This window comes from Mobula hypostoma, chromosome 5 (assembly GCF_963921235.1).
Source record: "Mobula hypostoma chromosome 5, sMobHyp1.1, whole genome shotgun sequence".
NCBI classification, from domain to species: Eukaryota; Metazoa; Chordata; class Chondrichthyes; order Myliobatiformes; family Myliobatidae; genus Mobula; species Mobula hypostoma.
In genome coordinates, this window is record NC_086101.1 from 105915577 (window position 1) to 105932548 (window position 16972).

Consider the following 16972-nt stretch of genomic DNA (forward strand, 5'->3'; position numbering starts at 1 on the left):
ATGGAACAGTGAGGAGGAAGTTTCTGATCCTGGAGTGTGTGATGGGATGGTGTGGAGGGAGTTTCTCTCTCTGTCTCACCACAGGAGTGGTAATCGGACAGTGTGGAGGGAGTTTCTCTCTGTGTCTGACCACAGGAGTGGTGATCGGACAGTGTGGAGGGAGTTTCTCTCTGTGTCTGACCCCGGGATTGTGTGATGGGATGGTGTGGAGGGAGTTTCTGACCCCTGGAGTGTGTGATGGCACGGTGTGGAGGGAGTTTCTCTCTGTGTCTGACCCCGGGAGCGTGTGATCGGACAGTGTGGAGGGAGTTTCTCTTTGTGTCTGACCCCGGGAGTGTGTGATGGGATGGTGTGGAGGGAGTTTCTGACCTCTGGAGTGTGTGATGGGATAGTGTGGAGGAAGTTTCTCTCTGTGTCTGACCACAGGAGTGTGTGATGTGATGGTGTGGAGGGAGTTTCTCTCTGTGTCTGACCCCCCCAGTCACTGTCAGGATGGCTCCCCACTACTCCCAGTGCTGACAGAACAGGATACTAATGAAAGGTGAGATTGATGGGAGGGGCCAGGCTCTAAAGAAACTCTCGCAACCTCAAACCCACCTCGAAGTCGGAGTCATTGAAGCTGTAGACAATGTTCCAGCCAAGCTGCAGGAATTTCTTGCGCTCGAGCAGAAGGCTGTGGAAGAAGCACATGGCGAAGAGTAGCTTCTTGTACTTCCTGGGTTTGGAACAGCGGCTGAACTGTTGTGGGGTGACCAAGTTGTAGAGGCGCTTCATATTTGCTTTGATACCCTGTGAAGAACCGGGGAGGAGGGGTGATAAAGAAGGGGAGAGAGGGGAGAGGGGAGAGGGAACAGAGCAAAGGGCAAACACAGTGTTACCCTCCATCCCACAGCGTGATGCTCTCTTGGTACCACTCCACTTTCATTTAGAAAACTATAAAAGTTATTCACTCACATAATGATCAGGGATTTGCAAAGCTATTTTCAATTTCAAATACGATTACATTTATTGACAAAACAGTCAATTCCCTCGGGGCCCACTGTTGCCAGAAACCCCCAGCAGAACCCCTAGTGACCTCTCCCTGGGCACCCGGGCATGAATGTAACGTCAGAGAGGGCAGCTGTTGGCTCAGGCAGAGGATCTGAATGTGCACTACCTTCATCCATGAATGGTCTTCTTGACCAGGCCCAGGAGCAAGCACACCAGGAGATCCCCCGAGCGATCCACCCTTCCCACATTGTCCCACATTGTCGTTCCCTCAGAGCTGGCAGTCTACATGCGCCAGGTGCCTGTAGTGGGATCTTCCTGTGCTGGGCGTATGTGAGGGAGCTGATACCAGGTGCAGGTCTCTGCAGGGATAGTGAACCTGGTTTGTGAGCTTTGCAGTGGAACTCGGGCACAGGCACAGGGACAGGCACAGGGACAGGGACAGGCACAGGGACAGGGACAGGCACAGGGATAGGGACAGGGACAGGCACAGGGACAGGCACAGGCACAGGGACAGGCACAGGCACAGGCACAGGCACAGGGATAGGGACAGGGACAGGCACAGGGACAGGGACAGGGATAGGGACAGGGACAGGGACAGGCACAGGGATAGGGACAGGCACAGGGATAGGGACAGGCACAGGGATAGGGACAGGGACAGGGACAGGGATAGGGACAGGCACAGGGACAGGCACAGGCACAGGGATAGGGACAGGGACAGGGACAGGGACAGGGATAGGGACAGGCACAGGGACAGGCACAGGGACAGGGACAGGCACAGGCACAGGGACAGGGACAGGGATAGGGACAGGGACAGGGACAGGCACAGGGATAGGGACAGGGACAGGGACAGGCACAGGGATAGGGACAGGGACAGGCACAGGGACAGGGACAGGCACAGGCACAGGGATAGGGACAGGCACAGGGATAGGGACAGGGACAGGCACAGGGATAGGGACAGGGACAGGGACAGGGACAGGCACAGGGACAGTGACAGGGATAGGGACAGGCACAGGGATAGGGACAGGGACAGGCACAGGGACAGGGACAGGCACAGGGATAGGGACAGGCACAGGGACAGGCACAGGGACAGGCACAGGCACAGGCACAGGGATAGGGACAGGCACAGGGACAGGGACAGGGACAGGGATAGGGACAGGGACAGGGACAGGCACAGGGATAGGGACAGGCACAGGGATAGGGACAGGGACAGGGATAGGGACAGGCACAGGGACAGGGACAGGCACAGGGATAGGGACAGGGACAGGGACAGGGATAGAGACAGGCACAGGGACAGGGACAGGGACAGGCACAGGCACAGGCACAGGGACAGGGACAGGGACAGGGACAGGCACAGGGACAGGGACAGGGATAGGGACAGGGACAGGGACAGGCACAGGGATAGGGACAGGGACAGGCACAGGGATAGGGACAGGGACAGGCACAGGGACAGGGACAGGCACAGGCACAGGGATAGGGACAGGCACAGGGACAGGGACAGGGATAGGGACAGGGACAGGGACAGGCACAGGCACAGGGATAGGGACAGGCACAGGGACAGGGACAGGGACAGGGACAGGCACAGGGACAGGGACAGGCACAGGCACAGGGACAGGGATAGGGACAGGCACAGGGACAGGCACAGGGACAGGGATAGGGACAGGGACAGGGACAGGGATAGGGACAGGCACAGGGACAGGGACAGGCACAGGGACAGGGACAGGCACAGGGACAGGGACAGGCACAGGGACAGGCACAGGGATAGGGACAGGCACAGGGACAGGGACAGGGACAGGCACAGGGACAGGGATAGGCACAGGCACAGGGATAGGGACAGGCACAGGGACAGGCACAGGGACAGGGACAGGGACAGGGACAGGGACAGGGATAGGGACAGGCACAGGGACAGGGACAGGGACAGGCACAGGGACAGGCACAGGGACAGGCACAGGGATAGGGACAGGGACAGGGACAGGCACAGGGACAGGGATAGGCACAGGCACAGGGATAGGGACAGGCACAGGGATAGGGACAGGCACAGGGACAGGCACAGGGATAGGGACAGGCACAGGGACAGGGACAGGCACAGGGACAGGCACAGGGATAGGGACAGGCACAGGCACAGGGACAGGGACAGGCACAGGCACAGGGACAGGGACAGGCACAGGGACAGGGACAGGCACAGGGACAGGCACAGGGACAGGGACAGGGACAGGCACAGGGACAGGGACAGGGACAGGGACAGGGATAGGGACAGGCACAGGGACAGGGATAGGGACAGGCACAGGGACAGGCACAGGCACAGGCACAGGGACAGGCACAGGGACAGGCACAGGGACAGGCACAGGGACAGGCACAGGGATAGGGACAGGCACAGGGACAGGCACAGGGATAGGGACAGGCACAGGGACAGGCACAGGGACAGGGACAGGGACAGGGACAGGGACAGGGACAGGCACAGGGACAGGGACAGGGACAGGGACAGGGACAGGCACAGGGATAGGGACAGGCACAGGGATAGGGACAGGCACAGGGACAGGGACAGGGACAGGCACAGGGACAGGGACAGGGACAGGCACAGGGATAGGGACAGGCACTGGCACAGGGACAGGCACAGGGATAGGGACAGGCACAGGGATAGGGACAGGGACAGGGACAGGGACAGGCACAGGGATAGGGTAAGGGACAGGCACAGGGATAGGGACAGGGACAGGGACAGGGACAGGCACAGGGACAGGGACAGGCACAGGGATAGGGACAGGGACAGGGACAGGCACAGGGATAGGGACAGGCACTGGCACAGGGACAGGGACAGGCACAGGGATAGGGACAGGCACAGGGATAGGGACAGGGACAGGGACAGGGACAGGCACAGGGATAGGGTAAGGGACAGGCACAGGGACAGGGACAGGGACAGGGACAGGGACAGGGACAGGGACAGGGATAGGGACAGGCACAGGGACAGGGACAGGCACAGGGATAGGGACAGGCACAGGGACAGGGACAGGCACAGGGATAGGGACAGGGACAGGCACAGGGATAGGGTAAGGGACAGGCACAGGGATAGGGACAGGGACAGGGACAGGCACAGGGATAGGGACAGGCACAGGGATAGGGACAGGGACAGGCACAGGGATAGGGACAGGCACAGGGACAGGCACAGGGATAGGGACAGGGACAGGGACAGGGACAGGGACAGGCACAGGGGAGAGAAGGATTACCTTCGGCGGTTCCGTTGTGATCTTGATGCTGCTCTGCAGGATGGAGACCGGGAAGTCCGGGTGGGGGCTGGAGCTGATCCACAGTCGGAAGTCAGGATGTGGATCTTCGATCTGCAGCTGTTCAATGAGTTTATCCAGTTGGGGCATCCAGGAAAGTGAGAGGTGACAGTTGGCAAGAAAGACCCAGTTCCCTGCCAAAGGTACCAATGTAAGGACAAGCCATTTCATCAGCCCCTCCCACCCGCCCATACAGGCATAATCCGCCCCCCGCTCCCCCCTCCCCCCCCCCAGTGGCTGACCGACACTGCAGACATCTCTGCTGGTTCAGCTTGGGGAGAGTGGGAGGTACATTACTTACGGGAAGAGATTGGGCAGGGGTTGGGATTGTTTTCCCTGGAGTGAGTGAGGCTGAGAGGTGACCTGATGGAGGTTTATAGAGCTACAGGAGGTGTAGGTAGATGGATCGCTGGGAACATTCTCTTGTAGTAGTGTCACAGACAAGAGGGTGTAGGTTTAAGGTGAGAGGTTTATGTCCATCTCCCTCTGCCTGTGCAGAATCAGCTGCCACAGACAATTGCTATATTGAAAAGACCTTAGACAGACATTTAAATAGGTAAGGTATAGAGGGATGAGGATATAGAGCAGGGAAATAGGATTAGGGTAGATGAGCAACAGGGGTCAGAATGGATGTGGTGGGCCAAAAGGCCTGTTTCTGTACTCTGTGATTAAAGAACTCAAAAATAACATCATAGTTTGCAAATCCCAGGGGTGACGTGACAAAGGTTTATATGATTATGAGTAGACAGCTGGGTTGAAATGAGGACATTCGTTTAAGATGAGAGGGGTTAACTACAAACAGATGCGCAGGACAAGACTTTTTACACTGAGTGATGGGAACTGGAATGTGCCCTTAGAGGTGGTGGTAAAGGCAGACACAATAGAGGTGCTTAAGAGGCTATTAGACACGTGGATGTACAGAAAGTGGAACATATGGACAATGTACAGACACAAGGTTTCAGTTTAGCTGGGTGCCATTAGCTTAATTAGTTTGATTCAACACTGTGTGCTGTACTGTTTCTGTTTTTGTTGGCTCAGGACAAGATTTGCCCTAGAAATCTGAGAGAACTCCCCTGTTCTTAAAAATACCAGAATACCTGATTCCATCCTGTCAGCTTGTCCAGCAAACTTCCAGTGCAGGGTCCCCCAGAGACGAGTTATCCTAGTACAGGGATTCCCCCCAGGGATTACACCCCCCAGATCAGGGATTCCTCCACCCACAGGGATTACACCCCCCAGAGCAGAGATACTCCCCCCAATTCAGGGATTCCTCCACCCCCCGAGGCAGAGATACTCCCCCAATTCAGGGATTCCCCCCTCCAGAGCAGAGATACTCCCCCAATTCAGGGATTACACCCCCCAGAGCAGGGATACTCCCCCAATTCAGGGATTCCCCCCTCCAGAGCAGAGATACTCCCCCAAATCAGGGATTACACCCCTCAGAGCAGGGATTCCCCTCCCCAGGGATTACACCCCTCAGAGCAGGGATACTCCCCAATTCAGGGATTACATCCCCCAGAGCAGGAATCCTTGCCCCACCAAAGGGATTACACCCCCCAGAGCAGAGATACTCCCCAATTCAGGGATTACAACACCCCCAGAGCAGGGATCCTCCCCAATTCAGGGATTACACCACCCTCCAGAGCAAGGATCCTCCAATTCAGGGATTACACCACCCTCCAAAGCAGGGATCCTCCCCCCCCCCCACCACAGGGATTACACCCCCCAGAGCAGAGATACTCCCCAATTCAGAGATTCCACACCCCTCCAGAGCAGACAGGGAGGTGTGGTGGGGAGAGGGAGGTGTGGTGGGGAAGAGGAAGGTGTTGGGGGAAGAGGAAGGTGTGAGGGGGAGGGGGTGTGGGGGGAAGAGTGAGCTGTGGGGAGAGAGGGGGTGTAGGGGTAGAGGGGTGTAAGGGGTAGAGGGGGAGTAGGGGTAGTGGGGGTGGAGGGGTGTAGGGGGTAGAGGGCGTGTAAGGGATAGAGGGGGTGTAGTGGTAGAGGGAGTGTAAAGGCTAGAGGGGGTGTAAGGGGTAGAGGGGGTGTAGGAGGTAGAGGGAGTGTAAGGGGTAGAGGACGTGTAAGGGGTAGAGGGGGTGTAGGGGGTAGAGGGGGTGTAAGGGGTAGAGGGGGTGTAAGAGTTAGAGGGGGGTGTAGGGGGTAGAGGAGGTGTAAGGGGTAGATGGGGGTATAGGGGTAGAGGGGGTGTAAGGGGTAGAGGGGGTGTAGGGGTAGAGGGAGTGTAAGGGTAGAGGGGATATAGGGGGTAGAGGGGTATAAGGGGTAGAGGGGGGTATGGGGGTAGAGGGGGTATAGGGGGTGTAAGGGGTAGAGGGGTGTAGGGGAGAGGGGGTGTGAGGGGGTGTAGGGGGTGTAAGGGGCAGAGGGGGTGTAGGGGTAGAGGGGGTGGAGGGGTGTAGGGGTAGAGGGCGTGTAAGGGGTAGAGGGGGTGTAGAGGATAGAGGGGGAGTAGGTGTAAGGAGCAGAGGGGGTGCAGGAGGTAGAGAGTGTAAGGGGTAGAGGGGGTGTAGAGGGTAGAGGGCGTGTAAGGGGTAGAGGGGGTGTAGGGGTAGCGGGGGTGTAGGAGGTAGAGGGAGTGTAAGGGGTAGAGGATGTTTAAGGGGTAGAGGGGGTGTAAGGGGTAGAGGGGGTGTAAGAGTTAGAGTGGGGTGTAGGGGGTAGAGGGGGTGTAAGGGGTAGATGGGGGTATAGGGGTAGAGGGGGTGTAGGGGTAGAGGGAGTGTAAGGGGTAGAGGGAGTGTAAGGGTAGAGGGGATATAGGGGGTAGAGGGGTATAAGGGGTAGAGGGGGGTATGGGGGTAGAGGGGGTATAGGGGGTGTAAGGGGTAGAGGGGGTGTAGGGGGTGTAAGGGGCAGAGGGGGTGTAGGGGTAGAGGGGGTGGAGGGGTGTAGAGGGTAGAGGGCATGTAAGGGGTAGAGGGGGTGTCAGGGGTAGAGGGGGTGTAGGAGGTGTAAGGAGCAGAGGGGGTTAGGAGGTAGAGGGGGTGTAAGGGGTAGAGGGGGTGTAAGAGTTAGATGGGGGTGTAAGGGGTAGAGGGGGGTATAGGGGGTAGAGTGGGTGTAAGGGGTAGAGGGGGAGTAGAGGTAGAGGGGGTGGAGGGGTGTAGGGGGTAGAGGGTGTGTAAGGGATAGAGGGGGAGTAGGGGTAGAGGGGGTGGAGGGGTGTAGGGGTAGAGGGCGTGTAAGGGGTAGAAGGGGTGTAGGGGTAGAGGGGGTGTAAAGGCTAGAGGGGGTGTAGGAGGTGTAAAGAGCAGAGGGGGTGTAGGAGGTAGAGGGAGTGTAAGGGGTAGAGGACGTTTAAGGGGTAGAGGGGGTGTAAGGGGTAGAGGGGGAGTAGGGGTAGAGGGGGTGTAGGAGGTAGAGGGAGTGTAAGGGGTAGAGGACGTTTAAGGGGTAGAGGGGGTGTAAGGGGTAGAGGGGGAGTCGGGGTAGAGGGGGTGTAAGGGGTAGAGGGGGTGTAAGGGGTAGGGGAGGTATGGGGGTAGAGGGGGGCATAGGGGGAGAGGGGGTGTACGGGGTGTAAGGGGCAGAGGGGGTGTAGGGGGTAGAAGGGGTGTAAGGGGTAGAGGAGGGTATAGGGGGTAGAGGGGGTGTAAGGTGTAGAGGGGGTGTAAGGGGTAGAGGGGGTGTAGAGGTAGAGGGAGTGTAAGGGGTAGAGGGGATATAGGGGTTATAAGGGGTAGAGGGGGGTATGGAGGTAGAGGGGGTATAGGAGGTGTAAGGGGTAGAGGGGGTGTGAGGGGGTATAAGGGGCAGAGGGGGTGTAGGGGGTAGAAGGGGTATAGGGGGTAGAGAGGGTGTAAGGGGTAGAGGGGGTATAAGGGGTAGAGGGGGTGTAGGGGGCAGAGGGGGTGTAAGGGGTAGAGGGGGTAGAGGGGTGTAGGGGTAGAGGGGGTGTGAGGGGTAGAGGGGTGTAGGGGTGGAGGGGATGTGAGGGGTAGAGGGGGTGTAGGGGGTAGAGGGGGTGTAAGGTGTAGAAGGGGTATAGGGGGTAGAGAGGGTGTAAGGGGTAGAGGGGTGTAGAGGTAGAGGGAGTGTAAGGGGTAGTATAGGGGGTATAAGGGGTAGAGGGGGGTATGGAGGTAGAGGGGGTATAGGAGGTGCAAGGGATAGAGGGGGTGTAGGGGGTAGAGGGCGTGTAGGGGTGTAGGGGTAGAGGGGCTGTAAAGGCTAGAGGGGGTGTAGGAGGTGTAAGGAGCAGAGGGAGTGTAGGAAGTAGAGGGAATGTAAGGGGTAGAGGATGTTTAAGGGGTAGAGGGGGTGTAGGGGGTAGAGGGGGTGTAAGAGTTAGAGGGGGTGTAAGGGGTAGGGGAGGTATGGGGGTAGAGGGGGTATGGGGGTAGAGGGGGTATAGGAGGTGTAAGGGGTAGGGGAGAGGGGGTGTGAGGGGGTATAAGGGGCAGAGGGGGTGTAGGGGGTAGAGGAGATATAGGGGGTAGAGGGGGTGTAAGGGGTAGAGGGGTGTAAGGGGTAGAGGGGTGTAGGGGTAGAGGGGATAGAGGGGATGTAAGGTGTAGAGGGGGTGTAGGGGGTAGGGGGTGTAGGGGTAGAGGGGTGTAGGGGTAGAAGGGGTGTGAGGGGTAGAGGGGGTGTAGGGGGTAGAGGGGGTGTAAGGGGTAGAGGGGGTGTAAGGGGTAGAGGGGGTGTGAGGGGTAGAGGGGTTGTAGGGGGTAGAGGGGGGTATGGGGGTAGAGGGGGTATAGGAGGTGTAAGGGGTAGAGGGGGTGCAGGGTGTAGAGGGGGTGTAAGGGGTAGAGGGGTGTGAGGGGTAGGGGGGTGTGAGGGGTAGAGGGGGGTGTAGGGGTAGAGGGGGTGTAGGGGGTAGAGGGTGTGTAGGGGGTTGAGGGGGTGTAGGAGGCAGAGGGGTGTAAGGGGTAGAGGGGGTTTAAGGGGTAGAGGGGTGTAGGGGAGAGACGGTGTAGGGGGTGTAAGGGGCAGAGGGGGTGTAGGGGGTAGAGGTGGTGTAAGGGGTAGAGGTGGTGTAAGGGGTAGAGGGGTGTAGGGATAGAGGGGTGTAGGGGTAGAGGGGGTGTGAGGGGTAGAGGGGTGTAGGGGGTAGAGGGGGTAGAGGGGGTTTAAGGGGTAGAGGGGTGTAGGGGGAGAGACAGTGTAGGGGTGTAGGGGTAGAGGGGGTGTAGGGAGTAGAGGGGGTGTAAGGGGTAGAGGGGGGTAGAGGGGGTAGAGGGGGTGTAAGGTGTAGAGGAGATATAGGGGGTAGAGGGGGGTAGAGGGGGTAGAGGGGTGTAAGGGGTACAGGGGGTGTAGGGGGTTGAGCAGGTGTGAGGGGAAGAGTAAGTGGTAGAGGGTGTGTAGGGGTAGAGGGGGTGTAGTGGGTAGAGGGAGTGTAGGAGGCAGAGGGATGTAAGGGGTAGAGGGGTTTAAGGGGTAGAGGGGTGTAGGGGGAGAGACGGTGTAAGGGATGGGGGGTGTAAGGGGTACAGGGGGTGTAGGGGGTTGAGGAGGTGTGAGGGGAAGAGGGGCTGTAGGAGGCAGAGGGGTGTAAGGGGTAGAGGGGATATAGGGGGTAGAGGGGGTATAGGAGGTAGAGGGGGTGTAGGGGTAGAGGGGTGTGAGGGGTAGAGGGGGTGTAGGGGGTAGAGAGGTGTAAGTGGTACAGGGGGTGTAGGGGTTGAGCAGGTGTGAGGGGAAGAGGGGGTGTAAGTGGTAGAGGGTGTGTAGGGGGTAGAGGGGGTGTAAGGGGTAGAGGGGGTAGAGGGGTGTAGGGGTAGAGGGGGTGTAAGGTGTAGAGGAGATATAGGGGGTAGAGGGGGTGTAAGGGGTAGAGGGGTGTAGGGGTAGAGGGGGTGTGAGGGGTAGAGGGGGGTAGAGGGGATGTAAGGGGTAGAGGGCTGTAGGGGTAGAGGGGGTGTAGGGGGTAGAGGGGGTGTAAGGTGTAGAAGGGGTATAGGGGGTAGAGGGAGTGTAAGGGGTAGAGGGAGTGTAAGGGGTAGAGGGGGTATAAGGGGTAGAGGGGGGTATGGAGGTAGAGGGGGTATAGGAGGTGCAAGGGATAGAGGGGGTGTAGGGGGTAGAGGGGGTGTAGGGGGAGAGGGGCAGAGGGGGTGTAGGGGTAGAGGGGGTCTGAGGGGTAGAGGGGTTGTAGGGGGTTGTAAGGGGTAGAGGATGGGGTAGAGGTGGTGTAAGGGGTAGAGGGGTGTAGGGGTAGAGGGGCTGTAAAGGCTAGAGGGGGTGTAGGGAGCAGAGGGAGTGTAGGAAGTAGAGGGAATGTAAGGAGTAGAGGATGTTTAAGGGGTAGAGGGGGTGTAAGGGGTAGAGGGGGAGTAGGGGTAGAGGGGGTAGAGGGTGTGTAAGGGGTAGCGGGGGTGTAGGGGGTAGAGGGGGTGTAGGGGGTAGAGGGTGTGTAGGGGGTAGAGGGGGTGTAGGAGGCAGAGGGGTGTAAGGGGTAGAGGGGGTGTGAGGGGTAGAGGGGTGTAGGGGGAGAGACAGTGTAGGGGGTGTAAGGGGCAGAGGGGGTAAGGGTAGGGAGTAGAGGGGGTGTAAGGGGTAGAGGGGGGTAGAGGGGGTAGAGGAGATATAGGGGGTAGGGGGGGTAGAGGGGGTAGAGGGGTGTAAGGGGTACAGGGGGTGTAGGGGGTTGAGCAGGTGTGAGGGGAAGAGTAAGTGGTAGAGGGAGTGTAGGAGGCAGAGGGATGTAAGGGGTAGAGGGGTTTAAGGGGTAGAGGGGTGTAGGGGGAGAGACGGTGTAAGGGATGGGGGGTGTAAGGGGTACAGGGGGTGTAGGGGGTTGAGGAGGTGTGAGGGGAAGAGGGGCTGTAGGAGGCAGAGGGGTGTAAGGGGTAGAGGGGATATAGGGGGTAGAGGGGGTATAGGAGGTGTAAGGGGTAGAGGGGGTGTAGGGGGTAGAGGGGTGTGAGGGGTAGAGGGGGTGTAGGGGGTAGAGAGGTGTAAGTGGTACAGGGGGTGTAGGGGTTGAGCAGGTGTGAGGGGAAGAGGGGGTGTAAGGGGTAGAGGGGGTAGAGGGGTGTAGGGGTAGAGGGGGTAGAGGGGGTGTAAGGTGTAGAGGAGATATAGGGGGTAGAGGGGGTGTAAGGGGTAGAGGGGTGTAGGGGTAGAGGGGGTGTGAGGGGTAGAGGGGGTGTAGGGGGTAGAGGGGGTGTAAGGGGTAGAGGGGGGTAGAGGGGATGTAAGGGGTAGAGGGCTGAAGGGGTAGAGGGGGTGTAGGGGGTAGCGGGGGTGTAAGGTGTAGAAGGGGTTAGGGGGTAGAGAGGGTGGTAAGGGTGTGAGGGAGTGTAAGGGGTAGTATAGGGGGTATAAGGGGTAGAGGGGGGTATGGAGGTAGAGGGGGTATAGGAGGTGCAAGGGATAGAGGGGGTGTAGGGGGTAGAGGGGGTGTAGGGGGAGAGGGGCAGAGGGGGTGTAGGGGGTAGAGGGGTGTAGGGGTAGAGGGGGTGTGAGGGGTAGAGGGGTTGTAGGGGGTAGAGGGGGTGTAAGGGGTAGAGGGGGGTAGAGGTGGTGTAAGGGGTAGAGGGGTGTAGGGGTAGAGGGGCTGTAAAGGCTAGAGGGGGTGTAGGGAGCAGAGGGAGTGTAGGAAGTAGAGGGAATGTAAGGAGTAGAGGATGTTTAAGGGGTAGAGGGGGTGTAAGGGGTAGAGGGGGAGTAGGGGTAGAGGGGGTAGAGGGTGTGTAAGGGGTAGCGGGGGTGTAGGGGGTAGAGGGGGTGTAGGGGGTAGAGGGTGTGTAGGGGGTAGAGGGGTGTAGGGGTAGAGGGGGTGTGAGGGGTAGAGGGGTGTAGGGGGTAGAGGGGGTTTAAGGGGTAGAGGGGTGTAGGGGGAGAGACAGTGTAAGGGGCAGAGGGGGTGTAGGGGGTAGAGGGGTGTAAGGGGTAGAGGGGGTGTAAGGGGTAGAGGGGGTGTAGGGAGTAGAGGGGGTGTAAGGGGTAGAGGGGATGTAAGGGGTAGAGGGGGTGTAAGGTGTAGAGGAGATATAGAGGGTAGAGGGGGTGTAGGGGGTTGAGCAGGTGTGAGGGGAAGAGTAAGTGGTAGAGGGTGTGTAGGGGTAGAGGGGGTGTAGTGGGTAGAGGGAGTGTAGGAGGCAGAGGGATGTAAGGGGTAGAGGGGTTTAAGGGGTAGAGGGGTGTTGGGGGAGAGACGGTGTAAGAGATGGGGGGTGTAAGGGGTGGGGGGTGTAAGGGGTACAGGGGGTGTAGGGGGTTGAGCAGGTGTGAGGGGAAGAGGGGGTGTAAAGGGTAGAAGGGGTGTAGGAGGCAGATGGGTGTAAGGGGTAGAGGGGTGTGAGGGGTAGAGGGGGTGTAGAGGGGGTAGAGGGGTGTAGGGGTAGAGGGCTGTAGGGGTAGAGGGGGTGTAGGGGGTAGAGGGGGTGTAAGGTGTAGAGGAGATATAGAGGGTAGAGGGGGTGTAGGGGGTTGAGCAGGTGTGAGGGGAAGAGTAAGTGGTAGAGGGTGTTGTAGTGGGTAGAGGGAGTGTAGGAGGCAGAGGGATGTAAGGGGTAGAGGGGTTTAAGGGGTAGAGGGGTGTTGGGGGAGAGACGGTGTAAGAGATGGGGGGTGTAAGGGGTACAGGGGGTGTAGGGGGTTGAGCAGGTGTGAGGGGAAGAGGGGGTGTAAAGGGTAGAAGGGGTGTAGGAGGCAGAGGGGTGTAAGGGGTAGAGGGGGTATAGGAGGTGTAAGGGGTAGAGGGGGTGTAGGGGTAGAGGGGTGTGAGGGGTAGAGGGGTGTAAGTGGTACAGGGGGTGTAGGGGTTGAGCAGGTGTGAGGGGAAGAGGGGGTGTAAGAGATGGGGGGTGTAAGGGGTGGGGGGTGTAAGGGGTACAGGGGGTGTAGGGGGTTGAGCAGGTGTGAGGGGAAGAGGGGGTGTAAAGGGTAGAAGGGGTGTAGGAGGCAGAGGGGTGTAAGGGGTAGAGGGGGTATAGGGGGTATAAGGGGTAGAGGGGGGTATGGAGGTAGAGGGGGTATAGGAGGTGCAAGGGATAGAGGGGGTGTAGGGGGAGAGGGGCGTAGGGGGTAGAGGGGTGTAGGGGTAGAGGGGTGTAGGGGTAGAGGGGGTGTAGGGAGTAGAGGGGGTGTAAGGGGTAGAGGGGGGTAGAGGGGATGTAAGGGGTAGAGGGCTGTAGGGGTAGAGGGGGTGTAGGGGGTAGAGGGGGTGTAAGGTGTAGAGGAGATATAGAGGGTAGAGGGGGTGTAGGGGGTTGAGCAGGTGTGAGGGGAAGAGTAAGTGGGTAGAGGGAGTGTAGGAGGCAGAGGGATGTAAGGGGTAGAGGGGTTTAAGGGGTAGAGGGGTGTTGGGAGAGAGGGGGTGTAAGGGGTAGAGGGGGTGTAGGGAGTAGAGGGGGTGTAAGGGGTGTAGGGGTGTGAGGGGTAGAGGGGTGTAAGGGGTACAGGGGGTGTAGGGGGTTGAGCAGGTGTGAGGGGAAGAGTAAGTGGTAGAGGGTGTGTAGGGGTAGAGGGGATGTAGGGGGTATAAGGGGTATAGGAGGTGTGAGGGGTAGAGGGGGTGTAAGGGGTAGAGGGGTGTGAGGGGTAGAGGGGGTGTAGGGGGTACAGGGGTGTAAGGGGTAGAGGGGATATAGGGGGTATAGGAGGTGTAAGGGGTAGAGGGGGTGTAGGGGGTTGAGCAGGTGTGAGGGGAAGAGTAAGTGGTAGAGGGGGTGTAGGGGTAGAGGGGATGTAGGGGGTAGAGGGGGTGTAGGGGGTTGAGCAGGTGTGAGGGGAAGAGTAAGTGGTAGAGGGGGTGTAGGGGTAGAGGGGATGTAGGGGGTAGAGGGGGTGTAGGGGGAGAGACGGTGTAAGGGGTACAGGGGGTGTAGGGGGTTGAGCAGGTGTGAGGGGAAGAGGGGGTGTAAAGGGTAGAGGGGGTGTAGGAGGCAGAGGGGTGTGAGGGGGTTTAAGGGGTAGAGGGGTGTAGGGGGTAGAGGGGGTGTAGGGGTGTAGGGGGTAGAGGGGGTGTAGGGGTAGAGGGGGTGTAAGTGATAGAGGGGGTGTAAGGGGTACAGGGGGTATAGGGGGTAGAGGTGGTGTAAGGGGGAAGAGGGGGTGTAAGGGGTAGAGGGGGTATAGGGGGTAGAAGGGGTACAGGGGGTTGAGGGGTGTAAGGGGTAGAGGGGGTGTAAGGGATAGAGGATGTGTAAGGAGTAGAGGGGGTGTAGGGGGTAGACGGGGTATGGGGTAGAGGGGGTGTAGGGGGAAGACGGAGGTTTGGGGCAGAGGGAGGTGTGGGGGAGAGGGAGGTGTGGGGGAGAGGGAGGTGTGTGGGAGAGGGGGTGTGGGGGGAAGAGGGAGGTGTGGGGGAGAGGGAGGTGTGTGGGAGAGGGGGTGTGGGGGGAAGAGGGAGGTGTGTGGGGGGGAAGAGGGAGGTGTGGGGTAAGAGGGGGTATGGGAGGAAGAGGGAGGTGTGGCTGGGAGAGGGAGGTGTGGGAGGGAGAGGGGGTATGGGTGTAGATGTGGCAGCCCAGCAGTGTAGTGGTTGGCACAATGTAGCTATCACCAATCAGGGTTCAATTCCCACCGCTGTCTGTAGACGTTTGTACGCTCCCATCGGGTGCTCCCGTTTCCTCCCACAGTCCATAGACATATGGTTATGGCTAATAAGCTTGGACATATTATGTTGGCGCTGAAAGTATAAGGTTACTTGTGGGCTGCCCCAGCACTTCCTCAGAACTTCCTCAGAACTTCCTCAGACTGTGTTGGTCATTGATACAAATAACCCCTTTCACTGTTTCAATCTTTTGATGTTAATGTGACAAATATGACTAATCTTTAAGAATCTAAGCTTGAAAACTGAATGAAATTGGAGAAGAAGATGTGTTTGCCCTTGTGGGCAATATCAGTGTGGGGGTAAAGTAGCAAGACAGGTGGTGAAAAATTCAGTGGGGAATACAGGAGGGTCCTCTCACTCAGAGAGGGAGCAGTTGAGGGGAATCGTAGGAGTTACGGGCACGGGGGAATGGAGGAGAACAGTATGTTGATGGGGATGGTGATAAGGTGGAGAGGGCCGGTCTGGGGCCAGGGTAAACTGTTTGGTGCCACCTACCTTCTGCTACTCCCTCGGTGATCATCCGTGTGGCAATGGGGGCCTGGCCCTGACCCAGTGACAGTGCATGGAAGCGGGCTGCCATTCCCGAGTGTTCAGCCAGCTGTAGCAGGGCATTGGTGGGATCAACCCCCGGCGAAAGCACAAATATCAGCGGTGTCCTTGTGTTGGAGTCATCAATCACCTACACAGGATATAGACCATCATAGCACCATACAGGCCCTTCAGCACACAATGTTGTGCTGAACTTTTAACCTATTCTAAGGTCAAACTAATTCTTCCCTCCCACATAGCTCTCCATTTTTCTTACATCCCAGTGCCTATCTAGCAGTCTCTTAAACGCTCCTGAGGTATCTGCTCAGGTATCTTAGCAGGGTGTTCCACGCACCCACCACTCTGTGTAAACATTCTACCTCTGACATCCCTCTCTACAATTTCCTTCAAATACTTTAATATTATTCTCCTCATTTCTGCCCTAGGAAAAAGTCTCTGGCTGTTCACTTTGTCTATGTCTCTTATCATCTTGTATACCTCTTTTAAATCATGTCTCATCCTCCTTTGCTCCAAAGAGAAAAGCCTTAGCTAAATCAACCTATCCTCATGAGACATGCTCTCTAATCCAGACAGCATCCTGGTAAAACTCTTCTGCGCCCTCTCTAAATCTTCCACATCCTTCCTATGATAAGACCATAAGACATAGGAGCTGAATTAGGCCACCTGGCCCATCAAATCTGCTCCACCATTCAATCATGGCTGATCCTTTTCTTTTCTCCTCCTCAACCCTAGCTCCCTGCCTTCTCCCCATAACCTTTGATGCCATATCCAATCAAGACCCTATCAATCTCTGCCTTAAATACACCCAATGACCTGGTCTCCACTGTTGCACGTGGCAACAAATTCACCATCCTTTTGGCTAAAGAAATTTCTCAGCATCTCTGTTTTGATAGGATGCCTCTCTATCCTGAGGCTGTGCCCTCTTGTCCTAGACTCTCCCACCATGGGAAACATCCTTTCCACATCTACTCTGTCTAGGACTTTCAACATTTGAAAGGTTTCAATGAGATTCCCCCCTCATCCTTCTAAATTCCAGCAAGTACAGACCCAGAGCTATCAAACGTTCCTCATATGATAACCTTTTCATTCCCAGAATCATCCTTGTGAACCTTCTCTGAACCTTCTCTAATGCCAGCACATCTTTTCTAACCTGCAAGTTAACCTTTAGGGTGTTCTGCACAACACCCTAAAGTCCCAAGTCCTTTTGCATCTCAGATTTTTTGGATTTTCTCCCCATTCAGAAAATAGTCCGCACATTTATTTCGATAACCAAAGTGCATGACCATGCATTTTCCAACGTTGTATTTCATTTGCTACTTTCTCGCCCATTCTCCAAATCTGTCTAAGTCCGTATGCATCCTACCTGTTTTCTCAACCAATCTTTGTATTATCTGCAAACCTGGCAACAAAGCCATCTATTCCATCATCTAAATCATTTACAGTTGAAGTCAGAAGTTTCCATATACCTTAGCCAAATACATTTAAACTCAGTTTTTCACAGTTCCTGACATTAAGTTGCTGGAATTTTGTTCCATTCCTCCAGACAGAACTGGTGTAACTGAGTCAGGTTTGTAGGCCTCCTTGCTCGCACACGCTTTTTCAGTTCTGCCCACAAATTTTCTATTGG

General features: G+C 57.3%; 1 protein-coding gene across 1 annotated transcript in view; it reads right to left on the bottom strand.

The window, feature by feature from the left end:
- dnah2 (dynein, axonemal, heavy chain 2) overlaps nt 1-16972 on the bottom strand; it is a 503144-nt gene that overhangs the window by 90937 nt on the left and 395235 nt on the right. The window contains exons 78-80 of the mRNA XM_063048700.1: nt 15292-15475; nt 4209-4399; nt 598-789 (exon numbers count right to left, since the gene is read on the bottom strand). Of these exons, the coding sequence (XP_062904770.1) occupies nt 598-789; nt 4209-4399; nt 15292-15475 (567 nt within the window). The remainder of the gene's footprint in view (nt 1-597; nt 790-4208; nt 4400-15291; nt 15476-16972) is intronic.